The 16,623-nt window shown below is 45.5% G+C and overlaps 1 protein-coding gene across 2 annotated transcripts in view; it reads left to right on the top strand.

Annotated features, from left to right (window-relative positions):
* Window positions 1-16,623, top strand: part of CPNE4 (copine 4) — a 1,366,646-nt gene that overhangs the window by 744,063 nt on the left and 605,960 nt on the right. For both annotated transcript variants that reach the window (XM_085630665.1, XM_085630664.1), the window contains exon 5: window positions 4,017-4,091. In XM_085630665.1, coding sequence (XP_085486791.1) covers window positions 4,017-4,091 — 75 coding nt within the window. The remainder of the gene's footprint in view (window positions 1-4,016; window positions 4,092-16,623) is intronic.

Below are 16,623 nucleotides of genomic sequence, written 5' to 3'. Positions count from 1 at the left end.
TCAACCGCCTGAAGCCACACCATGAGCGATCTGAGCTTGCTCTCCTCATGGTGACGGATGGGAGCGAGGAAGAAGAGAGTGAGACTCTTCCTGACCTTCTGGCGGCCCAGGAGAAGGATGGATCGGTAGAGGGAGTGGTCCTCTCCCCATCCTTGACCCCAGAGCAACAGAGGGACTGCCGCCAGGTGTTGGAGCAGTACGCCTCGTTGTTCTCCCTCACGCCTGGAATCACCCATCTGTGTACCCATGATGTGGACACAGGGGACAGCCCACCTGTAAAAACCAAGTCTTACCGGCTGTCCGATAGAGTCAAGAACAGCATCCAGGGTGAGGTGGCCAAAATGCTGGAGCTGGGGGTGATCGAACCTTCCAGCAGCCCGTGGGCTAGTCCGGTGGTGTTGGTGCCAAAAGCGGACCCACCGGGCACCACACCAGAACTTCGGTTCTGTGCGGATTATCGGGGATTGAACTCTGTCACCTCAACAGACGCTCACCCGATCCCACGGGCAGATGAGCTGATTGACCGGCTGGGAGCAGCCCGGTACCTCAGCACCATCGACTTAACATCAGGGTACTGGCAGATTGCCATGGCAGATGGAGCAAAGGAGAATACAGCGTTCTCCACCCCGAGGGTCACTTTCAATTTAGGGTGATGCCCTTCGGGCTCAAGAATGCTCCGGCCACTTTCCAGCGGTTGGTGAACCAGGTGCTGTCTGGCCTGGAGTCCTTCTCAGCGGCGTATCTGGATGACATAGCTGTCTTCAGTAGCACCTGGGAGGACCATCTGCAAGGTCAGTTGTGTTGGCACTGTCATTTGTAGCACTGGCACAGGCAATGGGTTGTGCAAGCTGCAGTGGATTCCTGATGAGCCCCGGCCTGTCTGAATAAAATCGGGCCCAAAGTTCCTTTGTGTTCTAATTAGGGCTGTACCGCTCTTGGCCTTACAATGAACTGAACCCGCAAAGTGAGTACATGTGAGTGTCTAATAGTTAGTGATATAGTGTTCCTCTCATTCTCAGCTTCCATGGATCCATTCTTCAGCCCATCCAGTGCTTGTATGCCTTCTGCCTAGCCTAAATCCTTACAGAAAAACTAAACAAGAAGAAGAGTGTTGTATTTGAGAGATGTTCCTTTGAAGAAAGAAATCCCTTTTGTCACACAAGCATACATATGAAACACTTGATGGAATTGAAATGAAAGTTTATGGTTGTCCGCACGTGACTTGATAACAGAGTACAATATCGGTGCCCACACTTGAGTTCACTTTATTTTTACACTCATGATTCAGATCTACGAGGTTAATACTAATGCTACATCTGGAGTGTCAATGTTTTGAAACTGGCAAGTGCCATTAAGCCACCAAAGTTAGTGGAAGCAAAATGAACTGTTATTAGTGACCCTGGCAGGAAACATGGGGCCCGATGTAGAGTGTGGCGGATGGGTACTCCATCACAAATGTGCCAAATATCCTGTCTGCCTTATTACATTACACCGAATGCACTTACTATAAAGGCAGGTGAGATATCTGTCATTCTAAATTGGGCCCAGAGTCTACTTTCGATGAGGACAGACAATGAAAGCAAATGTGAGGGCAGATGCCACATCCCTGAGGAAACTTGAATGTTGGTAGGATGAGAACATATGACCTGGCAGAGTACTTTGTGATAATGGAATTCAACTACAGTAACAAACAGTGGAAACATCAGCATCAACAAACCTGGATCAATGTCACAACCTTTCTCGATGCCAAACCGCCAAGGATTCCAAATCCCCATATCTCACTCTCAACATATTTTTTGACAAACACAGAGAAACATTTCACAGTGCCAGTTTTGTAAAACACTACAGAGAAACAACTTAGTTCCCCCAAATATGGTCCACCTAGTTGATCACTCCAATCGTAAGATTGGACTACAGGGGAAAGCTTCTTAGCATCTGCATGATAACAACTATACTCCTGAAGAAGGTTTTCAATGTGGAGGAAAGTGTACATTCAAAAGAGTAAAGAGATCTGACCTTATCTTTCCCATTTTAAGACAACTGCAGTGTTGCTCCCTGGAAGCCTTAACACTTCTGCATCAAACTAGCTGTGGATATTTATATGAAACTTTTACACTGTGAACAATTGGACTTCCCATATGATTTTACACTTCTGCTGCTATAGAACAGCTACAGCAAGGGAGCTGAAATGAGACATCAAGTTTTCTCTGCAGTAGAACCCAATGATGACCCCAACCTATACTCCATACCACGTCTTTTTGTCTACAGGAATCAGATCACTCTCTTGTTGTTCCAGATGTATCTACCACTCTACTTAAGCTCCCCTCTAACTGAACCATCCATCCCTTATCCTCCAATGGCTCACTATTTTCTTCCATTGGTCAAACTGCTACTCTGGGAAGCCTTAAACTAACCTAACATAAAACTCTGTTCGGCTTGACACCCAATAAACCTACTTTGGGCCTAACTCTGAAACCTTGCACTTTCTGAGTGATCTGTGCGTGAAGATAATGATAAATAATTAAACTTAGACAAATTCTAAATGTAGCTAAACATGGCCAGTACTCAATATTATCAAGTAGTCACATTCAGTATTCCCCTCCCTGCAGCCTTCACTCTTTGACTATTACAGCCCGAATCATAAACTGCTCTTTGTAGTATGTTTTGTAGAGATACAGCAGTGCTACAAAACCTACACATTCACTATACACAAACTGCACTTTTTTAGTAACTTACACTTTTGAGTAAGTTTACTACTTTTCTGTATTCACAAACTGCACTTTTGTAGTAACTTACACTTTTGTAGTAAGTCCCTACCTCCATTATTTTCTATCTGAGGGTGTTGCGCTACCAATGGCTGGCCATGTGCAGTGCTGGAAATACTACAAAAGTGTAGTTTGTGAATACTGAAAAGTAGTAATCTCATTCAAAAGTGTAAACTTACTCAAAAGTGAAAGTTACTTTTGTGAACCTGGCCCAAAAAGTAATAACCAGTTTTTATACTGCACCTTGTACCATTTATCTACCATTCCTGTGCTTAATTCTTAGAGAAAAAAAATGCTGAATGTAAGGCCTGTCCAATACCTAGGCTGCCTACTCTTAATTCCATCTCAGGCCTCTTTCTTACTCCACCCTATACTCCTGTCTCTTTCACTATTGCAGGTTCTTTTGTCCCCTGTTTTATACCTTTGTCACTTTTTCTTCTCTTTCTCTTCCTCCTTCTTTCCACCTTTTCTGCCTTTCTCTGTCTTGCCCTAGGTCATAGCCTGAAGATAAGGAAGAGACTGAGAGAGAGGGAGAGAGAGAGACAGAGAGAGAGAGAGAGAGAGAGAGAGAGAGAGAGAGAGAGAGAGTGTGAAAAATACGGGCATGAGAGATGGAGAAAGGGAAAGATAGTAAGTGTGTGTGTGTGTTTGTGAATGTGTGCTCATGTGGGCATGCATAACCCACGGTGTGCATGAGTGTGTGTTGTTGTGTCCTGCTGGCCCATGAGAGCTTGTCCTTACACCCACCCCACTCCCATTCAACACAGACGTCACCGGTCAAGTGACCCTGCCAAAAAAAGGATCCGAGTACACGTACTCGTGGCCAGTTCTGAGTAGCACAATACTGTCTCTGTGTCTCACTTATTTGCAAAGTATGTGAGCCTAGAGCCCACAACTTTAAATGTGTGTGTATGTGTGCGTGTGTGTGCCCTTCCAGATCTCATTTGTCCTTTTCAATTCTAGTTGATCATTTTACAAAAATTCTCTGCATTGAAAGAGCACAATTGAAGACAATATTGGGGGGAAAATGTGATTGATTCAAAGATTGGAATAAATATTATTGAGTGGTCATCAGGGTTCTAAAAAACAGAAGAAAAAGAATACCATTTCGACCTGATTTACTTGCAAATTAGGTTTTCCCAAATGTGTCTTCTTGCTTGCACCTCAGAGAACCTACAAAGGTCCTATCATCTCCTTTGACTGTGATCCCGTCATGAATCATGGAAAATTGAACTCTCTCTTTTCATTCAGGTGATTGCAGAGGAATTATCTGGGAACGATGACTATGTGGAACTTTCATTCAGCGCACGGAAACTAGATGACAAGGTAAATTATTTGCTAATAACCTCATTGAAACATGTAATATAGAATGCTTGTGTGATTTTATAAGATTTTACCCCGCAGCTAGGCCCTCCCCTCATCCTGCTGTCATTAAATAATCAGCGAATCCTCATCACGGCTCAAAACAAGTCTGTCCCAATGATGAGAAGTAATTAAAGAAAAACAAGTAATCTAATTAAAATTGAGACAATCTAATTATGCTGAGATCTCATTTGTATGAAAACTGTGCCACAGATCAGACGCTATTTGAAAAGCGATCAATTCTAAGCAGTCAAAGCCGATGTGCTCCCCAGGGAAGTCATACCGCAACGCTCTATGCATGTTCTTTAAGATAATCTTTATCAGACAAACATAAGAATGCGGAGTAATGTCTCTGAAGTCCTCGCAACCTCACATCTATCTGATGAGGAGAAAAAAACAGTGCATTCTGCCTTCAATTTCCAATGCTTTATCATGATACCGCATCAGAAGTTCTGTGGAATCTTCTGGTGATTGACTTCAGGGTGTTTCTATTGTTATGCATGTAATCACTTATGATTGTCAGTCTCTTTTACATTAGGATAGGTATGGGATCAGTGGGTGGTAGGAAGTTCATGGATCCTAGCAGATTCACAGAAATGTGAGGAAAATGCACGATTTATAGATAGAATTTTTATTTTTTTTATTATTAATTTTATGCATAACCAACCAGAGTCATTGACATATCATGCATATCGATGACATTCCTGTGATAATCAGAACTAAGCAGCGCCGTACCATGTCAACATACAAGGAAGACCCAATCAAACATTTGCAGTGCCCAAAATACGTGACAATTCACAATATAGCATCCGCCACCCCCTGGGAACAAAGTGCAAAGCTCAAAGTGTAGTGTAGATCTTACAGAACGGGCCAATTACCGAGATGGGCTCGATTGGTCAGGAAATGTAGGTCGTTACACCTCAGCGTCATCGTCCATGTCAGGTTCAACCGGGGTCGTCACTCTATTCTTATATAAGGCCCAGAAGTTCTTCGGGCGATTACGAGGTGGAAGCAACTCACTATAGTTTTCCGTCTGGGTACAGCAGAATGTCATATCTTTGGACCACTAGGCTATCGTAGGCATGGGGTCCCGGAGCCAACATACCGCCACACATCTTTTAGCTAATAATAACGCCATATCAATCAAGCGACGGACAGCCTTGGGAGGAGATTTAGAATACCCAATCAGTGCCAGTAATGGGTCAGGAACAAGCGTCAGCTCCGTGAGACGGTTGATTTCTGTGAAGACCAGACCCCAGAAATGGGCAATCCCCGGGCACGTCCAGGCTAAGTGGAAGAAATCTGCTACCTGTTCACCGCACCTTTCACAGTGGGGCTCATCATGCAATCCATAGCGGTGTAATCGTTCCGGGGTATAGTCCACCCTATTGAGGAATTTAAAATGGACCAACCTGTGCCGGCCATTCAATGAGACCCGTTTCGTGCTCATGCAGAAGTAGGACCACTTGTCATCAGTAAGGTCTATCTGTAAGTCATGTTGCCAGGCCAACCTTGATTTCGTGTACTTACTAACCCTGGCTGTCATAGAGATATTATATATCCTAGAGACCATCCTAGCAGGTGTTTGTGCTTTAATGACAGCTGTTAGAGCCAGCACCTCAGGGGGTTCTGCCATATCTTCGCCCATGAAGTCCTTGAGAGCATGTCTATGCCTGTGAAATTGAAATTGAGCAAGGAGTGTGGGGAGGTCTCATCGCCCTACATGTCAGTCCATGTGCGTGCTATCCCATCAACGAAGAGATACCCCACAACCTGGGCTCCAAGAGTCTGTAACGCAGCTATAACGCTCCTATCTCTACATGGCACTAGCCAGTGGCACCACTCAAGACGGGCAACCGGGGAGTACAGTAGGTTACCCGCCTGCATAGACAGTAAATATTGCCAGGCATGTGTGACCGAGTTAAGGGACTGCAATATGCCCGTGCGCCTGTCAGGCGCCGTGAATAGCGAGGCCAGGAGAGGCCTAGGGTCTGCGACTATCGACTCTATCCGTACATGTGGGATGTCGGTCGGACCATGTAACCAGTGATATGCATGGGAACTTTGGGAGGCTCGGTAATATAAGTACAAATCTGGTGCTCCTAGACCTCCCATCGAGTATGGCAGCGTCAATATTTGCCAGGCTAACCGCGGTTGTTTGCCCGCCCAGGCCAAATGGACCATTATGGTTTGGAGGCGTTGAAAGACCGCACGGGGTAATACCATGGGAATATTCGTAAAGAGGAAAAGGAAGCGCGGCAATACAATCACTTTCATAAGGGCCACTCTGCCCATCAACGATAAGGGAAGGCTAATCCAGCGCGCAACGTCCTCTTCCAATTTAGAAATCGCAACCCCGTAATTCTCTTTGAGGACCACCGCAGAATCTGTGTGCAGTTTGATCCCCAAATATCGCACCGCATCAGTAGTCCACTGCAGGGGATAGTCAGGCTCAATGGGCTTTGTGGCAGGAGTTAGGGGGAACATGACGGATTTGTGTCAATTAACCCGTAGACCAGACAAGGAGTCAAAGAGAACTATCTCCCTCAAGACTGGTGAGAGGTTATGTTCCGGATCACGGACATAAAGCAGTGTGTCGTCCGCTTAAGTGGAGACAATCAAGCGATAGTTCAGGAAGCGTACACCTCTGTGGCTGTGATATTCCCGAAGGGTGCTCGCCAAGGGCTCAGCAACCAGGGCGTAGAGGAAAGGAGACAAGGGGCATCCCTGTCTTGTACCACTGTGTATCCTTATAGGTTTGGTAACCAGGGTGCCTATTTTGATGCGTGCTGTGGGAGAGTGATACAACACAGCGATAAGTTGTAGGAACACCTCACCTACCCCCATACGAGCGAGAACTTGCCGCAAGAAGGGCCACTCGACGGAGTCGAATGCCTTCTCCATGTCTAAGAATACTGCTATGCCATGAACTTCCGATCTAGGGGCATATCACCAAGCGGCAGCGATAATTATCACTGGCCGCATGTAGCGTGTGAACTCCTAATGCCGTCTATCGCCGGATTCTATCGCCCGGTTAGCGCACTATCAGCAACGCGCATCACTGAGGAGAAAGTTATCCAGTTAATAGTGGCAATAAGCGGGAACATCGCAGGATTACCTGCGATACAAAAAAGAGTTAGATAAAAAAAATTGCTGATAGGGAGATGTGGACTCAGCATAGTAATCCACCTCCCATGATAAATATAGCCAAGTCAGAAAATTAGCAGGCGTAAGAAACCTGCGATGTAGCCGGTTAGCGCTAGTTTAAATGTCGCTAGGCCGGGTAGCGATTTCCTTGCTGATAGGGAGAACCTCTGTTAGCGATTAATTTAGCTGTATTTCACACGGGAATGCCTGCCTCGCATCTCATTAGCGATGCGAGGCGAGGTGAAAAGATAATGGGTGCTACAGCATGGATTCACGCGTTAGCGTGTCCATGCTGATAGGGCGTTAAAATTATCTCTGCTTTTCGCCCACAAACGGACGCAAAGGCGGCGATAATTTTAACACCGGCCCTTGATGATATGCCCCATGGTATGCTGTAAGGCCGCAAAGACCGTATGTAGGTTATATGTCAAATTCCGGCTGGGTACGAAGCTGGCCTGCTCCGGGGCTACCTAGGTCGTGGCGAGGGGCAACAGGTGATTAGCAAGCAGTTTCGCAAAGATTTTTGTATCCACATTTAGCAAGGACAGTGGACAATAGGAGGCGCATTCGTCTGGTGGTTTACCAGGCTTAAGGATAGCAACTATGACCGCCTCCCTCATCGTAGGGGGCATCACCCCTGAGGTGCACATGTCCTCGTACAGCGTGAGTAGGTGCAGTAATAGCAGATAAATGAATGCCTTATAAAAGGCAACAGTAAGACCGCCCCCGATGCACTGCCCGCCCTCATTCCAGAGAGCGCCAGCAATACTTCGTCCCGTTCAATCGGTCGCATCAGAAACTCCCGGTGCCAATTTGTCAGCCACGGAAGTTTGATATACGTTAAATATTCTAGGATTTGTTTGTCTGGTCTGTAACCCCTGGAGGAATATAGATCTGAATAGTATTGCCTGAATTGCTCCGCCACTTGGGCGTCCGTCAGGAAAGTATTCCCTGTTGGTGATTTCATTTCCGGGATCACAGAGGAATCCCTGCTCCGTCAGAGCCTCGCAAGTACCGCCCCAGGCCACTCCCCCTCGCCGTAAGTGCGAGCAGTGGCATATTTCCCAAGATGCTTAATTTCAGCATCTGCCTCATCATTGTATTCCTGCAAAGCCTGCGCCAGCTCTAAGCGAAGAGCATCATCCAGACCGGCCAACAATGAGGTTTCCAACCTCTGGATCTTACGTTCCAGATCGGACAGCCTGGTACGAATCGATTTAAGGACCCCCGCATGTTTAGAAATTGCAACCCCCGAATATTCACTTTAAAAGCTTCCCATTCCGTTTGGAAAGAATCTACAGACCCCACATTTACCTCGAAGAACGTCTCGATAGCTGTAGTCATCTCTTCCTTAAAGGCAGCGTCTGTTAGGGAGTAGGGCGGGAAGCGCCACATGAAGGGGGGCACACTCGGTTTAGGTGCGGCAGGAACCAACAAAAGGGGAGAGTGATCGGAATAGGTACGTGGCAAGATTGTGCAAGACTGGATGCGCAGCAATAGTTGCCTGGTAGCAAACCAATAGTCAATTCTGGTATGGACATTATGATACGCAGAATAATGCGTGTGCCCTCCTTGTCCCGAATGTCTAGTGCCATACGTCACACATGTCCAACCGAATCAACAAAGTTTCAACGACACCAGCCGAAGCAGACACTCGCCTGTCCGGACCGTCCGACCTATCCAAAGCAGGGTATCTAACAAAGTTGAAGTGTCCACCCCACAAAAACTGAGCCGTCGGATGAGAAATGGAAAGTTCGGTCAGCCTACGATAAAAATCTGGATTATCATAATTAGGGCCATAAACATTTAGGAAGAACATGTCTAATCCTTTACCGCTGCATTTAGTGAGCACATACCGCCCCTCACTATCTGTTGCCAGAGGTGACAGTCGGATTGCTTTCTTGGGGTTAACCCACGTCAGGACCCCTCTAGCATGCGTGGCGGAGCCGGCTGCGTGAACGTTACCCAGGAGCCCCTTAGTACGCAAGACCGGGCCGTCCAGTGGTAGGTGTGTCTCCTGCAGTACGGCAATATCGACATTATGTCTGTGTAAATAACTCAGTACCTTCCGGACTTTCCTAAAGTCGTTCAGGCCACGCACATTCCTCGTGAGCACTGCAATCGTATCAGGGCCGTTATCTTTGCGTTGCTCAGTCCTATCCGTCATGGGGGTGCTGAGTGTACGTGTGGTATTGAACTTGTCGCATCAAGTCTACACATCAACAGCGCTGCACACCAGGAGCAATCACAACAGAGAACCTTGCATATGTCAGTCTCAATACATTCCCCCCCGCCCCCACTTCAGGCCGAACCCAACATGGCCTAAGGACTGGAACACCCCATCATGAACATTTTGATTGAAAATAGCAATCACAAAAAGCATCAATTTGCTGCTCAGACCCCTCGCACCCCCAACCCACGTCAGACCAACCCCAACTTGGCCACGGCTCAACCCCACTAACCAATAAGATCTACCCACCCCCACCCCAGAAACAGAAAGAACACTCCCCAGTGTGATTCACGCGTGGGTGGATGTTGCTCAGCCTATAGATAGAATTTTTAGTATAAAAATATTGACAGAGCCATGCAAGTTACACCCCCTGGAATTGCACGGGACATTAAATTGCCCTGCGTTTATTGGGTTCCCAGGTTGCTGGATGATCAGAGCCTAAATAGTCATACCATTCACTAGGGCAAGTAAGAGGACATAGGGTTTTACAGAATTTGTGCGCCTGATGTGAACAGTTCGTCAATCACATTTACAAGGTTAATTGTATAGTAGTAGTGGCAATAGCAGATGCAATATTTTTGCAGGCTGAAAATTTCAGCCTCAATATACTGACACACAACTGGTGAAATAAGGTCATCCAGGTTTCAAACATATGCCCCCGTCTCCTGTGTTCTCCCTGACCTTACCCCCTTTCTGCACCTATCCTCAGAATCACACACGGTGTGGTGTCATATTGTTGATGGATTATGAGTTTTAAGTGCGACCTCTTAAATGTTTTGGAAATGGATTTCACCTTACCTTGGTAGCTGCAAAATCCTAGGCTCAATTATTGAAATTGGTTTGTGTAAATTGTTGCTAAAAATCACAATCTACACAATTTAGATAATATGGCTAATTTATCATGATTTGGACATTTGGCACACCAAAGTCCATTGGTTATGTAAACCATGTATTCACTATGTGATGGAAAATCAATGTAAGTATTTTAGCAATTTTGGAAATATGCAAAATTGTAAAATTGCCTTTTTCCTATTTGCAAAGTCTTAGTACAATTGCCTATTAGTCATCAACCCACATGTTGCTGTGTCTTTGTGTTGGGCATATACACCGTACACAACTTTAATTTGAGCAGCATGTTTTATACATTTCTAACACAATTTCCATGCATTTAATCTGAATCTCTTATGAGAGGCAACTACATGGCTCTTTGAAGTGCCTAATCTTATTTCCAGGTCAATATAATCGTTGTGCATATTCAAGTTTATTTGAAATTGTGAACATGTAGCCATATTGACAAAAAAGCATGAATCAAGGCAAATGTGAGGCATGTTAGAAGCTTGGCTCTCTTTTCTATTAACTATTTTAGAATAACAACTTGAAGGTGAACATACATTTTTGCCATCCGTCTCAATGATTTTCCAGCAATAATTTATTTTACTGGATGAGAACATTGCATGATTTGTTTCAGAAATCTGATAATGTGTTTTGTAGTCACCTGTAAACAGTCACATAGCAGATTCACAATTCACCAATGGCTTTTTGAGCCAACATGGCCAATCATGTTTGAAGGTAGTATTCACTGCATCTAACTGAAAAATTACCCAGTTGAAATGGAAGAGGAACACACAGCAACATTATAAAACTCAAGTCACTGTACTATGCCATGATATTGTTAATAGTATAACATTTTCCAGACTTAATTAAGTTTGTGACAATTAAATGGAAAACTGAACTATAATCGACATCTACTGCAGGATCCCTGTATCCATCATGATTAAATATCAGAATGTGAGTTTGTTTTGGGGTATTATTACAAAATAAAGCTAAAGCAAATTTGAAAAGCGCGGCCAAATCTTTTTTGGTATTTTGCAAGACTTCCTTGTTAGGTGTCAAATTCATCAGTTGCTCGCTCCTTTATGTGTGTTTCTTATTTACTTCACTTCATTCTTTTTTGCATGCACCATTGGCACCATACTACCTATATCAATAAAAGCAAGTACTAACTTAAAGATAAGCAAGGATAATGTTGAGATTATACAGTACTTGGTGGCAAGGTGGTGGTTTGCTACTGTTCTTCATTGATGAGAGGTAGGAAAGAATGTAATTTTGCTCTCTCCACATTCTGCTGCCGGACAACAAACTCTGACACAGAAAGACCTCTTTGAGTGATCAATAATTCAGTCAACCTAAAAATCATGTTAAGGGCTTGTGCACCAAAACCTTATAGTCTGTTTTCAGGTGGGTCCTTCTAGCATCTCTGAATGATGGTCACCTTACAAAAATTCTATTGGAGCACCATCTGATAAAAATGGGAATATTTTGCAATATAGACCTACCCAAAGGCCAACATCGAAACGTTGCCATACCTGTCATTGAGACTCATAAGGCCTCCGACCATCATTGGAATTAATTGACTTTTGGCTTCAGGTCTGCATGTCCTTGAGAACCAGCAACCCAGCCACTGCTAGCCTCCGTCTGATCAAAACATATGAACATTTGTGTCCCAAGTTCATTTAAAAAATTCACACGGTAATTGCTTCCTTAATTGCACAACATAATATCCGCGTATTGCTGTTATTTTGAAGCAAGTGTATACAAAATAACATGTTGTCAATTGTAAACAGCATGAATACAACAATCTAGTACTGAAACTTAGACTGTTTCGTTACTTGGTCAACTTAATTACTAGAGGAATATTTAAAGTCATTATCCATATGAAATAATAATGAATACATTGAAAATGCAATTAACATTGATTACAACACCTCCCAAACATTAGTAGGTTTAGGTTCTTTTTTCAGCAATCATAAATATTGCTCAAATCATAAGCTAGTGGGGAGTCCAGTCTCTTAAAAATTAATTTAACAGGCCCATCTTCCAGGTTACAAAAATAGCCATGATCATTGCCGAAACACATTCACAATTAGACACACTCACATGCTCTTCTTCACTGTTGCTCATAGTTGCACACTGCATTATACAGACATACACAAACAAACACCACCCGCGCACACACTTACTCAAACGCCTGAACAAAATATCTATTGTGGATGGTAGAGAGGAAGGATAATCCTGATTAACCAATTTAAGAAAGACGTGTCAGATTCAAACACTTGAATTTTGCTGCTAAATGTGAGTGTTTACTTCAATAATAATAGAGTATTGTATATAAGTGAAGTAGACTTTGATCCACGAATACTGGAAACGCAAGCTGTCACATTAACAGTTCCTCCAACAGGTTTGAAGTGCCATCAGCAAGTCATAGAACGCTAGAGTGATAGGAATGGGTGCCCACTTTGTTGGGTTATTAAGCTTTTGAGAATATGCTGACCCTCCAAATGTTTACTTTGTTTTCTCAGATCTGGAAATTTATATCCAGAAGATCAAACCATCACATTTTTTGAGTTGCAGTCTTCAATACTAGACATTGCATATAGATTTTATCAGGTTCCTTTAAAGCTAACTAATCTGATTTTCTCTAAATTGATGGTAAGGTTATTGTCTATAATATAGTCCGCATCCTTGAGTCTACTTTGTTTGTCAATCTGGGTGACATCCAGCAGCAAATCATCAGTGGAAAATGACCAGGAAGTACTCTCTATCCAGCTTCGGTTCGAAGTGGCTGGTGATCCTCAACTTGAAGTGTGAATAGTAAATGTAACCCCTTCAATGGCCAATGCTTTTTCCATTGTATGTTATATTGGAGTGGGAATAGTAAATTGTACCCCTTTAATGTTCAACACTTTCCCTAATGTGGCTTGGATTGGAGTGGCAATAGTATATCTAGCACTTTCTTTTTTATTTTATTTTTATTTTATTTTTTAGAAAACCTTTATTTAACACAAGAAATATGTACAAACATGGGCCTACAACCACAGGGGCCAGCCGCTAGTGTAGAAAAAAGGATTATCAATGACACAAATTACATGTCAAGTTCAATAACTAAGACATGGGCAGGTCATACATAAACAAGGTACGAACATCCCCAGTACCCATCAGATCAACAAGAAGGTTTCGTTTTCTGTTTGTTAAAACAAAATAAACAAAATGAAACAAAAACAAGGCATAAATTCCGCTATGGCAAGCAGGTGCCCTCGCAGGCGGGGGACAGTAACAGTGACGCAATGTACTATACCCCAACTCACGTCGGGGAAATCGGGGGGGGGGGCAGGAAGAAGGCCAGCTACCATTCATATAGTTCAGTGAGAACCGGGAACATCACAGCTAGGGGGACAATGGTATGTCTAAGGTGACCTCCAAAGGGGGGGTGCAGATGTCCCCGCGATAGGAGTTCCACGGGCCCCACATCCTGCTCCATGCCTTAGGTTTGCCTCTAGCCACATACACCGTCTTCTCTCTGAACATACACCAGTCCATATTTTCCTTCCATTGCGACACCGTGGGCGGCCTATGGGAGCCCCATAACTGTGCAATGTCCCTCTTGGCAATCATGTTGCCCAGAGTGACCCAGCGCTCTTGTTCCACCCTGCAATCAGTCGGCTCCCATACATTCAACACACATCGCCGAGCCTCGGGATACAACGCCACCCCCGTCACCTCCTCCATTACTGCATGCACCGCAGCCCAGAAACGCGCCACCATCGGGCACTCCCAGAGAATGTGAAGAAATGTAGCAAGAAGACCACAGCCGCGCCTACACAAACCATCAACGGAATACCCCATATGGAGCAATCGAGGGCCAGTGACATAGACCCTGTGTAGTATCTTCAACTGTACAAATCGAAGGCGAGCCGGTATGGCCACCTTCCTCGGTGAAGCTATGGCGGCGGTCCAATCCTCGTCATCTAGTTCCAGACCATCGGCAATCCAGACCTCTCTCAGATGCGTGAGGAGGTCCGCACGAGTGTTAATCATTTTTTTATAAATCAGGGAGATCGTACTATCAGGGAGATAACCATCGAGTATGCGGTCCTCCAACGGAGAGGATTCAGGGATAGCCCCCGGAGTCGGGAAAGCCGAGCGCAATGCATGGCGAATCTGCGCATAATGAAAGAATTCCCTGTCATGCAGCTGGTACTCCACCTTAAGCTCTTCAAACGTCTTAAAAGCACCCCTCGCCCAAAGATCACTCACCCGAGAAATGCCAATCATATCCCATTTCTCAAAACCCTTCGTCCTCCACAGGCCGCCCAACCTATCTGAAGCATATAGTGGAGTCGCGCGAGACAGACGGCCCTTCCAGCCAGTAGCGGCAGTGGCACAGTGCCAGGCACGTACAGCTGAGTTTGTGGGACCCGTCAACTTGACACCGCTAGACGTGGAATAAAGCGCTCTATTGTAATCTCCACCTGGCAACAGTAGTTTATCCATCTCATAGGCAGGATTAACAGCCGGGCCGTATGTCCCATGATTCACCGCCACCAGCTGGGATGCCCAGTAGTACCTCCGGATGTCTGGAAGAGCTATGCCCCCGTCATACCACGGGAGGGTCAATTTAGCAAGAGCAATCCGCGATCTTCCACCCCAGATCAGCTGTCTCTGTAAGCTCTCTACCTCACGAAAATACCGCGCAGGCACCACATCTAACGTATTCTGTAAGGCATACAAGAAACGCGGAAGAGACATCATCTTGAATAAAGCCGCCCGGCCGAGTGGCGAAAGTGGAAGCTTCCGCCAGCGAGCCACATCGGCCTTCAGCCGTTGGTGCGGGGGCAATAGATTCCGAGCATAATGAACCGCGGGGTTCAATGACACATAGACGCCCAAATATTTGAATCCGGAATGTGATATCGGGATTGGACACCCGCGGGGGAGAAGAGGGGGATCGCCAACAAGCACATAAACACAGGATTTCAACCAGTTAATAATGAGCCCAGAATTGCGACCGAAGGAGTTTAACACATCAATCAATACAATCAAGGACCTCCACGGGGATGTAAGATAGAGCAGAATGTCGTCTGCGTAGAGTGACACGCGATCCTCAAAGGTCGTTGTCCATTGAATACCTTTCAAAGAGGGTTCCCACCTCAACCATGCTGCAAGGGGTTCCAACGCGAGCGCAAAAAGAAGTGGGGACAAGGGGCAGCCCTGGCGTGTGCCTCTACCAAGCACAAAGGAGTGAGACACTCTACCGTTCACCACCACCTGTGCCAGCGGATCCTCATATAGCAACTTCACCCATCCGATGAATCCAGGCCCGAAACCAAACTTAGCCAGCACCGCCCAGAGATAAGACAATTCCAGCGTGTCAAACGCCATTGTGGCGTCCAAAGACGCCAAAATGGTAGGCTCCTGTAAAGAATCCACTCTCACTAAGACTCCATGGAGGCGCCGCAAGTTCAGAGCGGTGTTACGATGTGGAATGAAACCAGACTGATCCGGATGAACCAGGTCTCCGATAACTTTAATCAGGCGGTTAGCCAACACCTTGGCGAGAATCTTTGGTTCAGCGTTCAGAAGTGATATAGGCCTATATGACGCACAGCGATCGCGTGGCTTTCCCTCTTTATGAATCACCACAATAGTGCCAAGTCGTTGGTCACGGGGAAGGGAGCCGACATCACGGGACGCAATAAACATCTCCCGGAGATACGGCGCCAACTTATCAGGCCGAAGCTTATAAAGTTCAATCGGAATGCCATTAGGACCAAGAGCCTTACCGGAGCGAACAGAGCGAGTCGCCAAAGCTATCTCATCACTTGTCAATGCGGCATCCATCAAACCCCTATCCTCGTCAGAGAGACACGGCAACGCGATATCTCGCAGCAGTAGGTGAGAGTCCTCTTCAGGTCTATCAGAGACCCGAGAGTACACCTCACGAAGGTGCTCCGCAAAACAATTCACAATCTCCGCAGGTTCCGTCACACTCACACCATCGGCACGCACAATCACCGGTTAGCAGTCTCCCTTCTGTCCAGCCACGCAATCAACTTTGCGGCCTTGTCGCCAACATCATATAGGCGCCCCTGTTGTTCGCGGCTCATGTGTTTAGCAGCATCAGTAACCAGCGCCCTATAGTCCGACTGCTTAAGGCGGAGGGTATGGAGCTTGTCACGCGTGACACCCCATCCCAGATCCTCCTCCAACTCTGCTATATCTGACTCAAGGCGCACCACCTCCTCATCATTACGTTTCTTGGCTAAAGTAATCAAAGAGAGG

This window comes from Triturus cristatus, chromosome 10 (assembly GCF_964204655.1).
Source record: "Triturus cristatus chromosome 10, aTriCri1.1, whole genome shotgun sequence".
Taxonomy (NCBI): domain Eukaryota; kingdom Metazoa; phylum Chordata; class Amphibia; order Caudata; family Salamandridae; genus Triturus; species Triturus cristatus.
This window is presented reverse-complemented; position numbering and strand designations above follow the sequence as displayed.